General features: G+C 49.0%; 1 protein-coding gene across 1 annotated transcript in view; it reads left to right on the top strand.

Moving 5' to 3' along the window:
• The window catches only part of LOC134031681 (thyroid hormone receptor alpha), an 81,192-nt gene extending 72,877 nt beyond the window's left edge, over nucleotides 1–8,315 (top strand). Inside the window, exons 6-10 of the mRNA XM_062475387.1 lie at nucleotides 1,121–1,269; nucleotides 1,657–1,862; nucleotides 4,365–4,511; nucleotides 4,780–5,038; nucleotides 5,312–8,315. Of these exons, the coding sequence (XP_062331371.1) occupies nucleotides 1,121–1,269; nucleotides 1,657–1,862; nucleotides 4,365–4,511; nucleotides 4,780–5,038; nucleotides 5,312–5,562 (1,012 nt within the window). The 3' untranslated portion in view covers nucleotides 5,563–8,315. The remainder of the gene's footprint in view (nucleotides 1–1,120; nucleotides 1,270–1,656; nucleotides 1,863–4,364; nucleotides 4,512–4,779; nucleotides 5,039–5,311) is intronic.
• Nucleotides 8,316–22,658: the final 14,343 nt, after the last annotated feature.

Here is a 22,658-nt window from a genome sequence, read left to right as displayed (position 1 = left end):
CACACACACTCTCCCTCTTTCTCTCTTCTTCTTTGCGCTCTCTCACATACATACTTAACCCGTGTGCTGCCTTCGGGTCACATGACCCAAAGGTTCATAACGAACCATTGTTGTGTTTACCCAATTTTACCCAATACAAAACCAAATAAAAATAATTTTCTTTTAACCTTCGCAATGTGGAGGGTCTGAGACAGCCCGACGGTTAAAAGAAAATGCTTTACTTTGTTTTTGTATGCGGTAAAGGTGTCGCAATACGACGGTGGGTCACAATGACTGATGGGTCAGAATGACCCGAAGAGAACACGAGGGTTAATCTTTCATGGTCGTGCGCCGCGGACATTCAGTATGAAGCCAGACTTGTTCCTTCTCCTCAGATAGGAACTGATGCCTCCATGTTTGACAGAAGCCAGGCATTAATCCTCGCGCGCACACACGCACACACACACACACACACACAGATGGCGATGGGACAGTCTGCCTTCATGTCATCAGCACGTCAGCTTTGTGTCGGCTGCATGTTTGTGACAGTCCCTGCCACTCTGTCCCATGCTGTTCGGATCTTTCTCACATCCCTCACATCCCTGTCTGTCTCTCACTCTCTTTGTTCCCTTGGTTTTGTGTTCTAGTTCCATTTCTCCACGTGATCTGCTCTCTGTGCAACACAGACTCACACACACTGACACGCACACTGACACACACACTGACACGCACACTGACACACACACTGACACACACACTGACACGCACACTGACACACACATGCACAAAGACAAAACACCCTACATCCAAATAGTTAGAAAGATGGTATTTTTAGATGTGTTTTTACTAAGGTGATATACGAGTATGGGGGGGGGGGAGTATGAGTTGAAAACTGAGCGATGATGTGCTCTCTCTGTCTCTCAGGGTTCTTCAGTGTGAAGCAGGTGGCAGTGTACTGATGTTAAACTATTAGCTTCTCTGTTCTCTCACCCATCCCTCATTATATCACCCCTCACCTCTCATAAAACTTGTTATTTCAACTCCTTTCTCCTTCTCTTTCCCACCTCTCCCTGCCTCTCTCCCTCTCCATCCACCCACTGTCTCTCACTCCACCCTATCTCTCTCTTCCTCCCTCTCTCAGGGTTTTTTTTCGGAGGACCATCCAGAAGAACCTCCACCCGGCCTACTCCTGTAAGTACGATGGCTGCTGCATCATCGACAAGATCACCCGGAACCAGTGTCAGCTTTGCCGCTTCAAGAAGTGCATCGCCGTTGGCATGGCTATGGACCCGTGAGTCTAACACACACACACACACACTCAGGGACATCCACACACCACGTTAAATATCATTAACCCGCCTCCTCCTCCTCCCTCCTCTCCCCTCCTCCCTCCCTCCTCTCCCCCTCCCCTCCTCTCCTCCCCTCCCTCCCTCTCCTCCCTCCCCTCCCCTCCCCTCCCCTCCCCTCCCCTCCCCTCCCCTCCTCTCCCCTCCCCTCCCCTCCTCTCCTCTCCTCTCCTCCCTCCCTCCCTCCCTCCCTCCTCTCCCCTCCCCTCCCCTCTCCTCTCCTCTCCTCTCCTCTCTCTCTCTCTCTCTCTCTCTCTCTCTCTCTCTCTCTCTCTCTCTCTCTCTCTCTCTCTCTCTCTCTGTCTCTCTCTCCACCCATCTCTCTCTCTAGTGGTCCTGGACGACTCCAAGCGAGTGGCCAAGCGGCGCCTCATCGAGGAGAACCGTGAGAAGAGGAAGAAAGAGGAGATGGTGAAGACCCTGCAGAACCGGCCCGAGCCCACGGCCTCCGAGTGGGAGATCATCCGCATGGTGACCGAGGCCCACCGCCACACCAACGCACAGGGCTCCCACTGGAAACAGAAACGCAAGTTCCTGGTGAGGAACCACCCAAGTCACTCCTGCCTGTCTGCCTGCCTGTCTGTCTGTTTTTCTATTTGTGTTGAAAAATCTCTCTCCCTCTCTCTATCTCTCTCTCTCTCTCTCTCTCTCTCTCACCCTCTCCTAGTACTCATTTATGTGACTTTATGTATGAAGAAGTGTATGTGTGTGACCAGGTATATACAGTATGTTTAAGGCGTGTGGCGTGTTGGTCTTGGCAGGCCCTAACCCTGGAGAAACGAGCAGAGCAGGAACTTGTGTTTAGGTGGTTAGGTGTACTCAATCTGTCCTCCTGTGGAGAGCTGCCTCTCAGGCTAGATGGACTGGACTTCTAGACTCGTCTAAACCGACCAGTTTCTATCCTGTCTTCTCCTGTCCTGTCCTCGTGTCCTCCTCTCCTCTCCCCCTACCTCTCTTCTCCTCCTATGTTTCACACAGCCCTTACAGTACACTCACAGGGTGTGCAAAACACACACATACACACTGTACACACATACGCATACTCTCTTTGGAATATTGTTACTTCACTATACACACATCCCACACACAGCCTGAAATGGATTTGAAGTCCAAAATGTCTTTCAGTCCAGCATACAAGGTTCTTTTCTCCCATAACCAGTCTATAAAGAGACACTCACCAATACCACAGCTCCCCGCAAAGCCACAGTCAATTTGCTTGTTTAACAGACTTAACATTACGAGGTGTGTCAAAGCACTGACAACGAAAGCCCAAACAGGATTTGAGCAAGCTGCAACTTCGAGCCTCCGATATAGGAAGCATGTTTTTGAACTGCTGCCAATAGTAGTCCAGAAGGTCCCGTTAAATCTTCTATAAATACCTTCAACCCATATAACCCCTCATAGCCCACATAGCTTCCAGATATAGAGGACACGAAAACACCGCAGGTCTGTGTACTAGAGAGTGTGTGTGTGTGTGTGTGTGTGTGTGTGTGTGTGTGTGTGTGTGTGTGTGTGTGTGTGTGTGTGTGGTGGGGGGGGTGCATTCGTTCTAGATAGAGTGGATGACCGTCTGCCCCACAGTGATATTGTGTCTCCAGCTCTGCTTTTACGAGACCCTGGAATGGCTGGCAGTTCTGACAGCTGGATGTGCTCTGTGTGTGGGCGTGGTGTGTGTGGGCGTGGTGTGTGGGTGTGTGTGTGTGGGCGTGGTGTGTGTGGGCGTGTGTGTGTGGGTGTGTGTGTAGGGGGGTCAGATGGCTGAGCGGTTAGGGAGTCGAGCTATTAATCAGAAGGTTGTTGGTTCGATTCCCAGCCGTGCAAAATGACGTTGTGTCCTTGGGCAAGGCACTTCACCCTACTTGCCTCGGGGAGAATGTCCCTGTACTTACTGTAAGTCGCTCTGGATAAGAGCGTCTGCTAAATGACTAAATGTAAATGTGTGTCTGTGGGTGTGTGTGTGGGCGTGTGTGTGGGCTTGTTGGGATAGGTATGAGAGAGAGTGGTTGTATATGTCAGTATATATAAATACTAGTGCAGTTACATCAGTAGGTCCTGAAAATGTGCACTCTAACCAAAGATTCACATCAACACTCTCACAGGCACACTGACTCTCTGTCTCTCACACACACACAGCCCCCATGGTCCAGTTTTGCATCCTACATGCTAAATCCCACATTCCACAAAAATGGAAAACAGCTCTGGCATGAGGCAGAACAGACGTGGGACTGGACGCTAAAGTCAGATGGCTGAGCGGTTAGGGAATCGGGCTATTAATCAGAAGGTTGCCGGTTCGATTCCCGGCTACGCAAAATTACGTTGTGTCCTTGGGCAAGGCACTCGGTCGTGTTGTCCTGCGTGGTGTGACACTGGGCGAGCCTGACAAACAAGCAGCGGCCACGCTCAGCCTCCACGGTCAGCCCCTCACACAAAGTGTCACCCAGGTTTCAAGGTGCCTCCAGTGGGACAATCCGTGAACGTTGGAAGACAGTGCATCTTGTCTTGTATGTTCTGCTGGTCTGAGGTCAAGAGGTTTATAGAGGCCCTCTTCAAAGGGCTCTATTGAATTCAACCACATGAGCAAGGAAAGGCCAGTTAATGAGACATTTATGAGCACTGACGAAAATCCAATTACTCTTGACAAACACACAGGCACACGCTCTCTTAACACACTCAGACACACACACAGGGGCTGCAATTCCTTGATTTCCTTGTGTCAGCCGCTCGAGCTGTGGAGCTTGTTTGGAGTCTTCTGCAGATACTCAGACGGGTGCTGCTTGTCCTGCTGATACAGTGTCTGTCTGCAGACATCCGTGTCCCCCCTCCATCCAGCCTCCTGTCGGCAAACAGATGGAAGACTACCTGAGCTCACTTCAACTAGACCTACACCAGTTGTCCCTGTTCACTGTAGTCATCCACATGCTCTTTGTCCATATAAAGCGAGTGAATGAACCTGTTGTAATGGAAGCAGTCTCTTGACCCGGCTCTGTGGGCCACCCTGTTGACGTGTGTGCTGTCCCCTCGTGACCTCTCCCCGTCCAGCCGGAGGACATCGGTCAGTCCCCAGTGGCCCCCACGTCCGACGGGGACAAGGTGGACCTGGAGGCTTTCAGTGAGTTCACCAAGATCATCACCCCCGCCATCACCCGCGTGGTCGACTTTGCCAAAAAACTGCCCATGTTCTCTGAGGTGAGACCTGCACTGTGTGTGTGTGTGTGTGTGTGTGTGTGTGTGTGTGTGTGTGTGTGTGTGTGTGTGTGTGTGTGTGTGTGTGTGTGCGTGTGTGCGTGCGTGCGTGTGTAAATAATTCATACAATCTTCATAAATGTTGTTTCAGTATTCATAACAGCTTTGATGTGTTATTCCCGTCTCAGTCATGTCTGTCTTAACTGGGGAACAGGATGTGAATGGAATGTGTTTTTTGACGTATGCCTGTATGTCTCGTCCCTCCATCCAGCTGCCTTGTGAAGACCAGATCATCCTTCTGAAGGGTTGCTGCATGGAGATCATGTCGCTCCGTGCCGCCGTGCGCTACGACCCCGAGAGCGAGACGCTGACCCTGAGCGGAGAGATGGCGGTGAAGCGCGAGCAGCTGAAGAACGGCGGCCTGGGCGTGGTGTCGGACGCCATATTTGACCTGGGCAAGAGCCTGGCGCAGTTCAACCTGGACGACTCGGAGGTGGCGCTGCTGCAGGCCGTGCTGCTCATGAGCTCAGGTACGACAGGTTATAACAGCTGTACGACAGGTTATAACAGCTGTACGACAGGTTATAACAGCTGTACGACAGGTTATAACAGCTGTACGACAGGTTATAACAGCTGTATGACAGGTTATAACAGCTGTACGACAGGTTATAACAGCTGGACGACAGGTTATGACAGCTGGACGACAGGTTATAACGGCTGTTGGTTAAAACTGCTACCTAACAGGATCGCATGTTTGAAGCTCTACTGACCTGTTTGCATTTACAAACCCACCCTCCTTCCAGACCGCTCCGGGCTCACTTGCGTGGACAAGATCGAGAAGTGTCAGGAGACCTACCTGCTGGCACTCGAACACTACATCAACTACCGCAAGCACAACATTCCCCACTTCTGGCCCAAGCTGCTGATGAAGGTGACCGACCTGAGGATGATCGGGGCGTGCCACGCCAGCCGTTTCCTCCACATGAAGGTGGAGTGCCCCAACGAGCTCTTCCCCCCGCTCTTCCTGGAGGTCTTCGAGGACCAGGAAGTGTGAGCGCCCACTAGCAGGACGAAACAAAAACAAAGTCATGAAAAGGAGGGGGGAGGGGCGTCTTTGCGGGACTCCTGTTTCTCCGACCGACTTCTCTGGGGTTAAAAACGATATGGCCACAACACACCAGCAGCAGGAGCCCAACCAATCAGGATTGCGTTTTTAAACCCCTCCTCCTCCTCCCCCCATGAGCACCTGCTTTTCGAATCCGTTTGGGGGCCCTTCTGTCTGAGCACGATGTCTTATCCAGTGAGAGTTGCAGACATTTGCTAAGACACACACACACAAACACACACTCTCAATTACTCACTTATTTAATTCCTCAACTCATACACACACAGGGTGAGAGGTACCCCTCTCTCTGTGTTGCACTGCCACTACATGGTGGTGCTCACGTTGTTCTACCTGTTTGGAATAGCAGCAGCCAGATCCTCAATTGGTCAATCTGTTTCACGGCTCGTCTCTGAATTAATGTCAAACAATCATTCAGAAGAAACAGTCACCAAGTACAAACTCAAACAGTGGTCTGTCTTACAGGTGGATGTGCTAAAAGCATCTCACCATTTAATGACCAGACTGGAGAAAAGCTGCCAGACCTAGTATAAACTCCTAACTCACAACTGAGCCATTTCTTTCTCTGATTGGAGCAGTGAGCATGTTCGTTTCACTCTCCGGTGCTATATTTAAAAAAGGCTACTCCAATGTATGAATACGTGTCTACGTTGTAAAAGGCTATGGCTCTGTATCTACCTTCAGTTCTGTCATTGGACCAGCTCCTGTGACACACACACACATACCACACGCACACACACACCGGTAGACCTGCCTTGTCATTGCCCCTGCTTCTTGTGCCAGCAGTAGCCCCTCTCATGAATGACAATTGAGCTCTTTCTCTCCAAGGAAAGTCACTGCGGTGAATTAAAAGGGAGGGATGCTAACAGGATTTCACTCAGGGTAAGGCTGAAGAGAAAGAGGGAAGGGCGGACGGGGGGGGGAGTGAGAGAAAAAGAGAAAGGCAGATTTAATAGCTGCTAGATTGAGTGCCTAGAGACGGAATAGGACCCCAGTCAGCTCCCACGCCCTGTCCTGTTGGAGGGCTTGAATTGCAAGGTGCAAGGCAGGGAAGCTGACATTACCATAGCATGCGCACATACACACATACACACACACAGAGATACACACACACACTTGTACAAACAGCCTCACCTCAGAAAACTAAAATGCCTCATTTTACTGTATGCACTGCGGTGCTTAAGCCCTAACCTGCAGGGCTCTTCTGAGTCGTCTCCGACTGGACTCAGCTCAGTGTGGCCCCTCCGGGCTTCCGTATACAGGCCATAACTGAGAGCGGGCAAGGCCAATATGGCAGATCATTTACCTCAAAGTGGGCACAGCCCAGGCTGGGGGCACCGCCACTGTCCCTGTCCGACAGGGTCTACCTCACCTCTCTGGACACAGGGCAGCTGCCCACAGCCTCCATACACACACACACACACACATACAATACAAACATGTGCATTGCATGTGCATTGTGATGAATGGATGCACAATTATAGACACATGTCTAAAAAGACGAAACACACACACACAGTGCTATCACTCAGTCAAAACAAAATACCACTGATGACAGGAGGGCCGGCCGGCTGTTCCCCAAAATGAGCTCACCTTTTTTTTAGGTGGGAAGAGGGGGGTGAGGCTGGGGAATGGTACCCAAACGCTCTGGGTTTTTTTTTTCCTTTTGTTATGTGGGACCAAGTGTCACTTTTAGAATTTGGAATCCCATTCTGTTCTATCTCTGTCAAAACGGAAGGACAAGAACACCAGCGGAAGATTAAGGAAGTGTACCTAGCTGGGGCCCCTCGGGCCAGCTTGGACCGGAGGGGTACAGAGAGACAAGACCCAAAATGGCCCCTAGGCCAGGCCTAAACCGATTGGGTTTAGCACAGTCTTCTAGGAAGAAAAACGTTTTTTGAGAAGAAACAACTATTTTGATGTTATGCCAAGCAGTAGTATGTGAAAGTGGGCCGAGTGGATGAGTTTTTAGCATGTGGAGGACGGTATGGGCGTGGCGGGACTGAAAGGGATCATGGGTACCTGTGGTAGACGGCTAAGCCATGCTGCCTCAACCTGAACCGCAACCGCCGTGGGGGGCAAACAGAACTGGAACACGACTGGTAGTTCAGCCTCGACCTCAGAGTGCTCTGGTAAAGGAGGAGTTCTTCGACCTCATTCTCACCCCAGCTTGCCTCGCTCTGTCATGGGAGAACCCCTCAACCTCACCTCACTGACCATGACTGGCTTGCGGTGGGAGTTTTTGCACTACTGCATTGGTTCCAGAACCTCACCCCCATCCAAGCACCCCCCCCCCCCCACACACACACACTACCACCCTCACATTAAAACCCCTGCCCCACCCCTGCACTCCTCCTTCTACGTTCATAACTGAGGCATGCACACTCTCAAGGAGACCTGTTGACCCGCCCTGTCTAACAGAGGAATACCGGGCCAGGTGGGCTCTGAGCCCTGTCACATTGTCAGTATTAAACCAACAACCTTCCTCCTCCACCGAGGCCACTCTTGGCTACGGGACATGTCCCAGGATGCAACGGGTCAGCTTGTGGCCACACACATCCTCCCAGCAGCTTTGGCCCCTGTGCAATTTCACACAGCAGGTTTTCGAGCCAGGACTCTCCAGCAGAAGGGCCTAGCCCTGACCACAGACCCTTCTCATCTGGCCCCCCTACACCTGCCCTCCCCCCCACACCCGTCCTCCAGGCAAGAGGTCCTGACACCAAACCCAGTCCAGGCCGCTCCCTTGTGAGACAAGGCAGGTCGTAGCCAGCCGCCCCCCTACGCAGCGGTGCCACCGAACGAATGTGAGCGGCCAAGCAGCATCTGTGGGAGAGAGTGAACAAGATGGATGAATGAGCGAGAAGGAGAGAGAGCGAGAGACTCTTAAAGAGTCATCCCATGGTTCCTCCCCACCATTGTTGGCGTGGGCCCGAAGGGGGAATGTTGTCGATCCTTGAGGCGCCGTGATGAACTTGGAAGAGGGGAATAGACAGTGATGCATCGTACGGTCTGTCCTCTTACTTCCACAATGCATCATGGGAAGGAATTCTCAGTCACGCCCTCCAATATCCCCCATCAAGCTCCCCCAATAAGGAGGACCTCCCCACGTTCACAGTGGAGGGAAGAGGAGGCCTTCCATCCATGTGGGTATAGTGCTCCATCCTTCTTAAAAAAAAGAAATAACCGATGTAAATGACACACACCAAAAAAATCTTGCAATAGTGACGTCCTTTGTTCTCGTGAGCAGACTGGCTATGTGTGTGACAGTAGGGGTTAAAATGCTGCTTTACCTTCTGAGTCCAGTTTTAATTGAGAAAAAAAGATATATGATGAGGAAATGATAATGAACCCATAAAATGAAATGTTTTAAAGACTCCTGAACAAAGTTATAATGCTTGGAGATAAAGCTGTTTTCTTTTATTTTTTATTTTTAAATCTCAGTGTTGTTGTTTTTTTGGTCTGGTTGTTTATGATGCCTAAACTGCTTAAAGGAGAGGGGGGGAAGACCAGTCACACTCACTTGTGACCGTCCGTGCAGTGTAACATAGATGATACTTTCACTTCTTTTTCACATCACCTATAGTTTGTGTTGTCAAGACAACTGCTCTGTGTATGTATGTGTCCCTTCTCCCGTCCCTTTTATCAAGAGGAATTTACAACCAACACAAACTGAAATATTTTTTGGGGGGCTATAATTATTTTTTTTGCATCCAGCCAACATCTTTTTCAGGGAAGGCCTTGCATATTTTAGGAAGACAATGTTAAACCACATCCTGCATCTGTTACAACTGCATGGCTTCTGGTCTGCCTGCAGTCCAGATCTGTCAACAGTAAAAAAAACATTTGGTGGATCATGAAACGAAAAATATGACAAAGACCCAGGGCCGTTGAGCAGCAAGAATCCTGTATCAGACAGGAAAGGGACAACATTCCTCTCCCGCAACTCCAGCAACTGGTCTCCTCAGTTCCCAGACAGATACAGACTGTTGTTAAAAGAGGAGGGGATGCTACACAGTGGTAAACATGGCCTTGTCCCAACTTTACCTTATTCTTTTCCTTAAAATGGTACATTTCATCAGTTTAAACATTTGACATGTTTTATATGTTCTATTGTAAATAACATAATGGGTTTATGACATTTGTAATCTGTTTTTATTTTTATTTTACACAACGTCCCAACTTTTTGGGAATTGGGGTTATAGTTCAGCTTGACATGTGGAGCAGCTTGTCTGTGATGGGCTTTTATCTTGTTGTTGTTTGTTTTTCTTGGTCCCCTATGCCAAATGTAGAGTTTATAAAGACACAAGTAGCAGGATGTCTATGCAATTCCCCTCCAACCCCCTCTAAAAATGTCAGCTCACTTTTACATTGAGCCGTACCCCTAGTCAGGCTTATGTTCAAATCAGCCCCACCCTGACCTGGTCTCTTCAACGTAAAGATGGTTGCCCCGCTTGGACATCTGTGGACCCTATTAGGTTTGGGAGCAGAGACACTAGCTACTGGTGGGGCTACTGGTCTGTGCTCAGTCTGTCTGCCCCGAGCTGGCCTCATGAGCTGGACCAGGCTGACAGACATTTCAGAGGAGTTGGAGAGGCTCCGAGGATGTCATAGAGGATGAGTTAACTCATGTGCTTTTGTAAACTGCTCTGAAAGCGTTGTGTGTGTCTGGGAAGGGTGTGGGTGGGTATAGCTTTATGTTTGTGTGTGTGTGCATGTGTGTATTACGTTGTGTGACCCTGCTTGGTCCAGCACTCTCATGGCTTGGTGGATTTCTCCCTAACAGGAACCAGGCTCCCTCAAAGAAAAAGTTCTGACAAGACCGGTATTGTTCCTTTAGAAAGACGGTTTACGACAACGCTCGCATTCTCGAGCCATTAAAAATATAATCTAGCGGCCATGTGAATGTAAAGGCAGACGTCATCCCGCTCAATGGCCAGTGGGGAGGACGTAGCGTGGCGAGAGTGGTGTCAGTGATGTGTGCAATGGCAGGGTGACCTTTCACCTCTCCTCAGAGGACGCATGGCTGACACCCACAGACTACACCCAGGGCTGCTCACTGGCATAAGCCACTGCACTAATGAACAATCAATGACCAGACCTAGTAACCCTGCAGAGACTGAAAGCTTTAGCCCACTCAGAGAGCCCGGCGGTAATGCACTAGTCTGCTCCGACCCAGCCTCTCTGGAAAGGTCCCAGGGGTTCATGATGGCAGGCTGCAGTTCCGTAGAATGATTGCACAGAATAACGTCCAAAAACCTTTTAAAGATTGGAGATGTTACTTTGAATTCGATGAACTATTATATCGGTGTAGCCGTCGAGCAGCGGCCATGTTTTTGTTTTATTCTTTTCTGCAAACGTTTGAGTTTTGAATGAAGTGCAATATGTGAGCAGGTGGTGCTAGTCTTACTGGTCTTGTCAGAACCCATTAGATGACTTACTGTGAGAGAATATGAATTCGAATGGCTGGTTTTACATGCACCTATCTGTGAGAGTTGACTGGCACACAGACCCAAAGTTATCCACTCTACACACACACACACGCACACACATATTGGACACACACACCCACACACCTGTTATTGTGACTGAGTAAGACAGCTGTTGAAGGATTCTCTCAGGTAACTAAAACATTTTTAAATAAAAACAAACATTTTCTAATAAATGATGATAAACATTAGATGGACCACCATTGTTAACTCATCTTTTTTTGTCCTCTGGTTGGAATGTGCTACTGAGTACATTTTGTCTTTCTGCGTTATCTTTCTATTATTTTTCATTCCCGTGCTGTTTTGTGCTTGACACCCCGGAACATGTTCAGAAACGGCTCGTTTTATTCTAGAATCCAACGTAAACGAACCATGTTCTCCTCCTCACACCTTCCCCTTCACATGGACTCAAACAGTGTTAAAAAAAAAACACAAAAAAAAGAAGAAAAGAATGTGCAGAAAAAAGAAATGCCTCGTGTTGCAGACTGTGTAGCTGTTTGATATTCTGGTCTGTGCGTTTGTCCCCTTACAGCATAAGTGCCCGCCACCCTCCTCCTCACAGTTGGCTACGGGTGCACTTGCATGGCTGCCACCCAGCATGCCTCCAGGCCCGGGGGAAACGCTTTTTACGTCCTGTGTCCACCGACCTCTATTTTGGTGTACTTACTGTCTTGGTGATTCATTGGACGTTTGGTGTAGCTCAGCTTTGGCTTTGGCACTTCTGGATGTGCACGCTATCATTTGTGTTTATGTGTATACTATATGTGTGTGTAGGTGCATGTGTGTGTCTGAAGTAAATGCTTGCCATGTTGATATCAAACTGGTCGGAAACTCCCCTGCCCCTGCCCTGAAAGCACCCTTTGAGGCTGATCTGAAGACTAGAGCCTTGGAGACCGAGGCCTTGTCATAGACTACCATTATTTCCCTTGAAGAATGTAGCCATTATGTGTTCAATAGGCTTGGGTAGAAAGGGTTAGGATGGGGGGCTTTGAGAATGATTTTGGGGGGCTGTAACTCACAGAGCACTGAAACGCAAGCAGGGGGAATGCTTTAAAGCAGACTGGGAGGACTTTCAGCCTGCAAATGGAAACCAGACTGCTGGTAGTGTTAGATACTGGTTGCCTAGTTTTGGCACACAAGGCTTCGCAGCTTTTTAAAATGGCGGCCTTATTGATTGCATTTTGTACCGCTTCTCTGTGGTAATGTAGTCCAGTGTTTTAATATAGAGAGCGAGCGTGATGTTTCATGTGGATGTTGTGCTTTTACCTTCTATGAAATGGAGTTGGTGGGCTGGACCGTGGGGAGAACTGAAGGGGGTCTAGCAGTATCCCTCCATTTCCAGGTTTGCTGAAAGTGACGTCATGACTTCATGTTGACAGAATATCAACCATCACCCACAGCTAAGGCTGTGCTGACGGAGACAGGAGACAAACGAAAACGAGTGTGGAGATATGTGTTGAGCTTGAAACAAAAGTGTTCCCTTCGTGCGTGGTGATTGGGTAAGAACAGAGGGTGTGGCTTAGTGTGCATCGGTGTAATGCAAGACTTTTGTGTGGCTCCCTGTGTAATTTGACTGTTAAGTGGTGACTGGAGTGGTCTGTTGCTCAAAATGTTCACTCAAGCGGCCCTCAGATTGTTCCCAGATCAGGTGATGATGATAATGATGATGATGCGTGTGGAGTGAAAGGGGAACTAGCCAATGAGATTGTAGCCTGACACTCTGAATCAGTGACTTTTAGGCCAAGTTTTGCCAGTGGATTATCACTTGCAGGTAGAGCCTAGAGCTCCAGTGAGTCAGACAGGTGGTTATTGCAAGTTGATTTGCTGCTTGCTGCTTGTGTACTGTGTCAGTTCCGATAATATGGAAATATTTTTGTAAAATGGCGAAGAGATGCTATGCCTAGACAGCAAGGAATGTAAACAAATTAGAACATCTAATAGTGAAGTAGAGATTAGACCTTTGGGAAATATTTTTGATGATTAGATCAATTCTAAATATTATACTCTTGTTAAATCTATATGTATGACTAGATATGCAACGTTTATCATGTTGAAAACGGGTTTGAGTCGGTGGGCGCTGCTCAGGAAGCTGCTCAGGATTGGAAGTAGAGTAGGGCCTCAAAGGGTGCTCCCCTCCACTCCAACCCTCTGTCTCTCCATCTCCTGTCGATCCATGGCATTTCTCTGACACACCCCCTCCAAGCCCTCATCGTCCCTGCTCATACATACAGCCCTAGTGGATTACTCTGCACAGCTAGTGTTCGGTTCTAGCTGTGGTATCAAACATCGACAGGTTTCTGACCCGGAATCAGGCCCATGTTTTTCACCAGAGCATCCAGGACCTCAGCCCTGCGGCCATGTGACCCTGGCATGCAGCCGACAGGTCTCACATGGGTCCAAGTCGTTAGGCTGCCTCTCGCACCGTGTCTGGAAACCCTGGGCCATAATCATCCTCTCCAGGCTTTGCTGGTGTATATGTGTGCGTCTGTGTGTGTGTTTGCAGTCTGTGTAACAGTCTATCACCTGAACGTTTGCAATCCACTGTTCTGTATTCAGAAAGACAGGCCTCATAGGCCGACTTGACTCAGAAGGACACATCTCAATACCTTTTCCAGAGCCCTGGGTTTTTGTATAGTACCCTGAGACCAGCGGGGACAGGTTGATTGCATCCCTCTTTCTGTGGGAGTTCTTTCTCTGGTCAGTTTTCTGTCAAGTCTTGATGTTTGATTTTACGGGGATATGTTTTACTGTCTTGCGTCCTGTTTTTCTCTCAAGGACTTTATTCAACTGGTCTCTTGGCCTACCACTCAGTGTGGTTAAAATGCGAAACAGACTTTGAAACCTTCGAACCAGCAGTACGTGTAAATCTTTCAATAAAAAGACATTGCAAAAGAAACTAATTAACACTGTTAGCCACTCTCACAACTTACAACTAATACTACTACTTTTTTTAAATACTTTTGTAAGTCTTCTATCTGAGTTCCTAGCTTCACTGTGATTGCCGAGGCTGCTGGGAGTTTGAGGGCGGGTGCTTCGCAGACACTCAGGGGTCATGACCTCTCGCAGGGTCAAGTCAGGGGTCAACTGGCGGGGTTGCAGCTGACCATGGAGGTGTTTGCTAATTCCAGTACCTGTCTTTGAACACAGAGGAGCTGGTCCCGAGTGACAGCATAGAGTTGGACAGGACCGAGCAGACTGGACGAAGCCTCTGGACTGAAAGATGACAATTAGAGTCAAGGTTTTCTGGAGAGAGGGACCAGCCAAAGGATAGCAGAGTAGGCCGAGCCAAAGGAGTGGGACCTCCAGGGGACCTCCTCGCTGGTTGTAATCTGGACATGTGTCATGACAGTGTAAGAGAGGCACCATGCAGACAGGGCAGTCACTGTTGGTGGGTTGGAGAGCACAGAACACAGGCCGAACACACAGGGCATGCATCACTAGCTATGGCATCACACTGCACCTCTCTCTCTTTCTCTCTCTGTCTCTCTTTCTTTCACTCTTTTGCTCCCTCTTTCTCTCTCTTTCTCTCTCTCTCTCTCTCTCTCTCTCTCTCTCTCTCTCTCTCTCTCTCTCTCTCTCTCTCTCTCTCTGTCTCTCTTTCTTTCACTCTTTTGCTCCCTCTTTCTCTCTCTCTCTTTCTCTCTCTCTCTCTCTCTCTCTCTCTCTCTCTCTCTCTCTCTCTCTCTCTCTACTTGTCTCTGTCCTCTCTCTCTCTCTCTCTCTCGGTTGCAGTCACTGTTGCGTTACAGACACAAGCAACTAAACAGTATTCAGGTTCCCTTCCTAGGTAACCCCGGGACAAACACAAACACAGGTAAAAGACGTGCAGTCTGGCTGGAGAGGAAATCCCACGTACCGTCTCACACAAACACAACACCTCTGAAAATCTACTGTGATGTCCTCTCACACCACCGCCACCTTCATCACAACCACCCACCCCTCCCCCTAAACAGCTCAGCCCCTTCTCCCCCTCGGACCCTCGCCTCCATCCTCCTTCCTGTCCTCTGCCCCGCCCCTTTCCTCTGCCCCGCCCCCTTCCCTGTCCCCCGCCAGAGTTCCAGTGGGTGGTGTGATGTCAGGTCTGTGTGGTGGGATGCTTACGACAGGTCCAGACAATCAGCGTGTTTGTAAATCTCAATGTGTGATTTTCAAATCTTTGTTTTATGGTCAGGATTTTAAAGGAAGATATTTTTATGGTAATTGTCGCTGGTCTATTTTACTATATATTTATGTAATAAATATGTGACTAAATTTACATCCCCCTGCCTCCCTGGTCGTTTATTACTTTCTCCATCCCCTATGCCTGTCCCTTCGCTGCTTGAGCCTGTTCTCTTGACTGGCTTTGTGCTATTGTAATAAATCATACAACGTTTATTGCCCGTGCAGTCCTCATCAATTTCACTCAGTATAAACGGATCCAAGACAACAAAAGCAACAGCAATGAATCACAATGAGTTTTCGGAATCTTTTCTGAATTGATATGAACCTTTCCATCGTTTGCGTTCATGAGCAGATGTTCGGCGTGCGTAGAGAACACGTCTGCTGTTGATAAACTGTCCCAGCCTCCTCGTGGCTGTGTGATGAGGGAACACGTCTGCTGTTGATAAACTGTCCCAGCCTCCTCGTGGCTGTGTGATGAGGGAACATGTCTGATGTTACCTCATGCTACTGATGATGTTTAGGTCTGTAGAGCAGTGATGGGGCGTGGTAGTCAGACTGCTCATGACTTGTGAAAGCTCATTTATTTCATTGGTCGAAGAGTAGTGAAATAATCCAATGGTACTAATCTAATCGTAGAGCCTTTGTCTCCTGTGCTGTCTGGCTTGTTCAGGGAGTCATCCATTAGTAGAAGAGAGCAACGGAGAGGACTCTGGGAACTTGCCAGAGAGAGAGCGGGTTTGCTTTCACTGGGCTTCTCTTGCCTCGACCCGTCTGACAGCTGAATAGTATTCCTTTCCACCTAAGTGAACTCACCATCTTCCAGAGAAAAACACAGAGAAGGTAAACACTTTCCCTTTGAAGAAAAATCCCTGGAAATTCATCTGTGCCAGTGCCTCCCCCGCCACACACACACTCAACCCCCCCCCCCCGCCCCCCCCGCACACACACACACACACTCAACCCCCCGCCCCCACACACACACTCAACCCCCCGCCCCCACACACACACTCAACCCCCCCCCCCTGCCGCCCCCCCATCCCCCCACACACACACTCAAGCCGCCCCCCCGTCCCCCCACACACACACTCAACCCCCCCCCTGCCGCCCCCCCGTCCACACACACACTCAACCCCCCCCCTGCCGCCCCCCGTCCACACACACACACACTCAACCCCCCCCCTGCCGCCCCCCGTCCACACACACACACACTCAACCCCCCCCCTGCCGCCCCCCCGTCCACACACACACTCAACCCCCCCCTGCCGCCCCCCGTCCACACACACACTCAACCCCCCGCCCACACACACACACACACACACACTCAACCCCCCCCCTGCCGCCCCCCGTCCACACACACACACTCAACCCCCCGCCCACACACACTCAACCCCCCGCCCCCACACACACACACACTCAACCCCCCCCTGCCGCCCCCCTGTCCCCCCACACACACACTCAACCCCCCCCCTGCCGCCCCCCCGTCCACACACACACACTCAACCCCCCCTGCCCCCCCCGCACACACACACACACTCAACCCCCCCCTGCCCCCCCCGCACACACACACCTCCTCAGAGTCCCCTAAACCTTCCACGCAGGAAAGACACACTGAATGTGGACACACAGTCCATCAACAGACAGATGAAGTGCTCCTTCTGGCTGCATTGTATCATGGGAAGGTATATCTGGTGTCGCCCACCATGCCAGGGTTGTTCCAATGCAATAACACAGCTCCTCTCAGATTTACGCATTTTAATTCTTTTATTTTACGAGGAGTGTTTATTGTTGCCGACAGCCACATAAATGGAACGCACTCGCAGCAGTAATGGCAGAAAATAATGCGAAAAACTATCATTGCACATCACTAATGGTCTGGGTGGAACTTTTGACAGTCAGCACTTGTCGCCCAGTATTTCCTCCACTTTACTAATTGACTGGCTGACACATATCATTGGATGCCTGCCAGTTAATATGTTTGCTACATTTCAACATGGAGGAAATTTGACGTTTGTGAACGCATGAGGCAAAAGGAAAAGTTTATACTTTGTTGAAACCCATCCTTTTGCAGTAGAAAGTAATTTGTGTTACAGTAGTTTTGGCGGGAGAGTAAGGTTTCACTGCTGAGACATGGGGGTCACAGGATAATCGGGGCTTGGTTACAAGGTCATTCCAGTAGGGAAATGGTTAGCCCGATGTTGTATCACCCCCTGGTGGTAGACTGACTGAACAATTTCAGCAAGAAGTCTCAAAAATATACACGGGAAAAGTATAAAATGAGTGGTCCAAGTATTTTGGGTTGTACCTTTTTGAGATATCCATGTGTGTGTGGGAGTGCATCTCCATCCAAACTATGTTATGTTGTATTCATACATATTTTCAAGATCACTTTATTCCCATGTAACCACAAAACATATTATCCACAATTTCAAATGCTGTTGTGACTCTGTGGGTGAGTCATCTGACTGAACATAATGGCACAGAATGTCTGCGTCTCCTTATTGATATGTTCAGCCCTGCTGATGTGGACCTCGAGTGGTGCGTGGAACCCCCCCCCCCCCTCCTTTCTCTCTCTCTGTGTGGGAGGGAGCTGTTGTGTAGGCTGTGATCTCACAAAGGCAGCTTTCCCGCCAACCAATCTCTCCCCTGCTCTTCGAACCCTAGCCCTGCCCCCTCAGCCACCCCCCTCCATCTCTTCCCTCTCTCCTTCTTTCTTTCCTTCTCCCCATGTTGAGAGGTAGCGGGAATTTTCCACTCCTCGGAAAGCTGACGCCGATGCCAGCTGTGCTGTCAATTCAAGTATACGCCTGACATGAGTGCACACATACTTTTTTAGCTCGTTCCTCTCATACCGACACACATACACACTCCTCCCCCTCAAATGCTTTTTTCCTTCTTTCAAACACTAAGCCTACACTGACAGCCTCTATTACACACACTCGCAAACAAACACACAAAAACACGACGCTGTAGCAATTATCACCACGCTACACTGTTATGACATGGACTGAATTCCCAGCACAGCTTTCCTCTGATCTTTATCTGTCCTTTTTTTGCAGGCTAATGGCGTAAACAGCTCTTCTGAAGTGACAACAACATTTGCAAACCCATGCATGCCACTCACTTCTCGTGGATGTGTGTGTGTGTGTGTGTGTGTCTGTGTGTATGGTTTCCCATGATGACGGAAGAGGGGAATGCAAATCTGGCCACGGGAGACTTAACCCTGTCTTTCCTTCTCTTTCTTTCTTTCCCCCCCAGTGTTACTAGTAAACAAACAGCCCCCCCCCTTCTAATACCCCACCCACATCCCCTTTTTCTACTCTCCCTCACTATCCCTCCCTCCCCTCCGTCCCTCCTTCCTTCCCTCCCTCCCTCTCTCCACTGTCATGTCCTTCTCCTTCCTGCTTCTCTCTCTGTCTCTCTTTCTGCTTCTCTCTCTTTCTGCTTCTCTCTCTTTCTGCTTCTCTCTCTGTCTCTCTCTCTTTGTCTCTCTCTCTGTCTCTCTCTGTCTCTCTCTCTGTCTCTCTCTCTGTCTCTCTCTCTGTCTCTCTCTCTCTGTCTCTCTCTCTGTGCTTCTCTCTCTGTCTCTCTCTCTGTCTCTTTCTCTGTCTCTCTCTCTGTCTCTCTCTCTGCTTCTCTCTCTGTCTCTCTCTCTGCTTCTCTGTCTCTCTCTGTCTCTCTCTCTGTCTCTCTCTCTGTCTCTCTCTCTCTCTCTCTGTCTCTGTCTCTCTCCCTCTACACATCCACATCCACCCAGTCTGATGTACCTCTGCGTATGTACGAGTACGTAAGCTTCTCCCTCCCGCCTGCATGTCCTCCCTTCCACTCTGGCAGGTCAGGTGAGGACAAGGGAGGACAAGGAGGAGAGAGGGGCCCTGGCTCCAACTCCCCCCCCCCCACCCCCACCCTTATCATACACATAGGAAACGTGCAACCTACACTGCTGCTGGGACAGAGAGAGGAGGGAGGAAGGGTGTGGACAACTGTAGAAAACACTGGCTGGAGAGTGAGCCAGGGGCCAAGGGGGAGAAAGAGTTTGAGGAGGTAGACAGGGAGGAGGTGGACTGATGAGGGGAAGACTGATTGGAAGGGGAGGAGGAGAAACGGGAGAGATGTGTGTGGATCTCTCAGAGGAGGACAAGGAGTTCCCTTCAAAACCTCTGTGGGGTTTAGAGTTACCTGCCACAAGACAGAGGGAGAGACCAGTTCCAGCCCTCTTGTCTGGCATGGTAAAACACATCAAATTGAGAGGTCTGGAGAGAAATGAGAGATAGAGAAAGAGAGAGAGGAGGGAGAGAGAGATGGGAGGGAGGGAGATAAACGGGGGAAGAAGAGAGAGAATGAGAGAGAAAAGACAAAAGCTTCTTAAGTTGGATAGAATTCAGAGCACCAGTCTAGGGAATACGCTTGCTGGGACATAAGGAGCTTATAACCAGGGGGCTCCGCAGGGGGGAGTCAGGGAGAACAGGAGGCTGTGAGGGGCTCCTCGGTGGGACAGTGGGAACACATATGAGAGGAAGCAGGGGGTCCTGGAACTGGGTCGAGTGGGCACAGACATGTGAGGGAGGGGGGAGGTGAGGGAGGGAGAGAGGGAGGGGGTGAGGGAGGGAGGGGGTGAGGGAGGGAGGGAGGGGGGAGGGAGAGAGGGGCGAGGTGAGGGAGGGGGGAGGTGAGGGAGGGAGAGAGGGAGGGGGGGAGGGAGGGGGTGAGGGAGGGAGAGAGAGAGGGAGGGGGTGAGGGAGGGGGTGAGGGAGGGAGGGGGGAGGTGAGGGAGGGAGGGAGGGAGAGAGGGAGGAGGGGAGGGAGGTAGGGAGGGAGGTGAGGGAGGGAGGGGGTGAGGGAGGGAGAGAGAGAGGGAGGGGGTGAGGGAGGGGGTGAGGGAGGGAGGGGGGAGGTGAGGGAGGGGGTGAGGGAGGGAGGGAGCAGGTTATGCTGGGACTGACAGGAAGGATGCCGCGTCTGTCAAGTTACATCATGGCTACATCCTGTCCCAGCCGTCTTACATAACAGACAGTTACAGGGAGACTGGCTGTTCAGAGGGTTAAAAGGCAGGAGAGAGGTTAGAAAGAGGGAGTTAGAAAGAGCGAGTTAGAAAGAGGGAGTTTGAAACAGGAAGCTAGGGAAAGTTAGAAATAGGGAGTTTGAGAAAGGGAATGAGAACATACAGACCGTTTTTAGTAGACAGAACCCAGGGGCATGTTTCTGGCCAGTGAGGTCTATTCTCGCATGAACAAACCAACAGAACGTGGGGTTAGTTAGGGATTTCATTTCACTCAGTAATCCAAGCTCTATGTGTTCTCCTTTGTAATGCAAGATGTATGCCCACCATCGAGAACGGTTTGTTTTCTCTGAATGTTTTAAACGTTAAAGTGAAAACATGATGCTGAGTGCTCGTGACTCATTCAGTCAGCCCTGTTTGAGTTAGAATGCCTTCGTGTCAAGAATCGGAGGATAAAATGCAAAAACACAAACATGATTAAGAGTTATGCAAATTGGGCAACATTACCCGTCTATTTTCCTGAAACACACTTGTGTGCTAATCTTTCACTGAACTGAAGATACTTTAAATACAGAATATTTCCATATGCATTAAATGTTGTTTAAATTAGGATTCATGATGAGTGTGCTGGACAAGTCCAGACGAACCACCTCGCAAAGCAAAAAAGAAAAGATGCTTGAAAGGGAAAGAGAGACTATTAATCTCTGCCTAGGGGCAACTTCTATTTATAGGACCTAAACATCACTTCAGATTAGTGTCAATGGTGTGCATCTGCTGCCCTCTGCTGGAGAGAGCTCAAACATCTTTATGAATCTGGAAAAATGGCCGTGATGAGCCAAGGACAAAATTTACTCTGCAATCCTTACTCTTCTTTTTACTGCCACCACATGGGCGCACAAACACGTCTATGTTATGATAGGTGATATACTTAAATTATTGTTATTATATCATTTTTAATTATTACACTTCTGAGATACTAACAAGGACCACACCATACAGGAGTATTTCATGTATTGGTAATATAGCACTTGATGAAAGCAGTGAAAATCATTGCAGATAAAGGTGGTTGAGAGACATCTGGTTATGAAGCAGAACTCCCTGATCACATTCAGATTCTTAACCTACTGCCCGTAAGCAAGGTTCCTAAATAATGTGTAATGAACAAGTTAACCCTTGTGTTCTCTTCGGGTCATTCTGACCCATCAGTCATTGTTACCCACCGTCGTATTGTGACAACTTTACCGCATACAAAAACAAAGTGAAGCATTTTCTTTTAACCGTCGGGCTGTCTCAGACCCTCCACATTGCGAAGGTTAAAAGAAAATGATTTTGATTTGTTTTTGTATTGGGCAAAATTGGGTAAACACAACGATGGTTCGTTATGAACCTTTGGGTCATGTGACCCGAAGGCAGCACGAGGGTTAAATGAGTTACTGTATTAACAGGAATTTACTTATGATGAATTACAGCATACATTCTAGTACAAGCTGAAAGTGCATTTTATTCTACCTTTCCCAATCGATTTCTAATTGTTTTCCATGACACTACACCAATGTATGTAATGAGTAAGTGGAATAAGTAATTATACAAGGAATTATAAGACCCTTACATTTGTAGGTCAGTACCATATACTTTACTGTAAATCATTCAAATGCAATTAAACAACACTGTTCTCAAATCTAGTTGAGCAAAAGGTCCAATCATATGCATCACATGTATAGTAACGTACAACACAGCTGCCCTTCACAAAAGTGCACTGCCCTTCCGTGAAGAGTAGCCCCTGCTCTAATGCACCCTGATCAACATGGCAGCTCTGTTTGTTTAGTACCCCTGAGTGAATGAGGATACGTGATACCTCGCTCTCATCAACGCCACTCTCACCCAATCAATGTTTAACAAGCAGGCTTTGGGTAACATGCCTTCAAACGCCAGTTGGTTTCAGGTTATGATGCCAAAATAAAGAGAAGATTATAGCACATAGATGTGTAGGGCTCGTTGGGTGTCGAGCCAGGGTGGAAGATCACACGAGGGCCTCTGAGATCAAAGATCCTCTTGTTTTCCTGTAAGGCTGGTTAATATGTAAAGGAATCAAGTCATATTTCACATTGCAGCAACTGAAACTAGCCTACATAATGAAAGTACCCTGTGGTACTGTATTTGAAACAAACATTTAATGTTGAATATATAAGTTTGAGAAGTGCTATAAGAATATAGGTTTAAACAAGATCTTAAACATGTACATATTGTACTTTAGCCTAATACTGATAGTGGCAGATTGAAAAAGTGAATGCTGTTAACGCCTCATAGATCAGTCTGATTCAGGAGATTACCAAAAGGACCAGTTACACCCTTTAATGACACTATCAACTTGCACATAGCTGTGC

This window comes from Osmerus eperlanus, chromosome 12 (assembly GCF_963692335.1).
Source record: "Osmerus eperlanus chromosome 12, fOsmEpe2.1, whole genome shotgun sequence".
In the NCBI taxonomy this organism is placed as follows: Eukaryota; Metazoa; Chordata; class Actinopteri; order Osmeriformes; family Osmeridae; genus Osmerus; species Osmerus eperlanus.
Note: the sequence above shows the minus strand (reverse complement) of the source record. Positions and strands in the feature narration are given on the sequence as shown.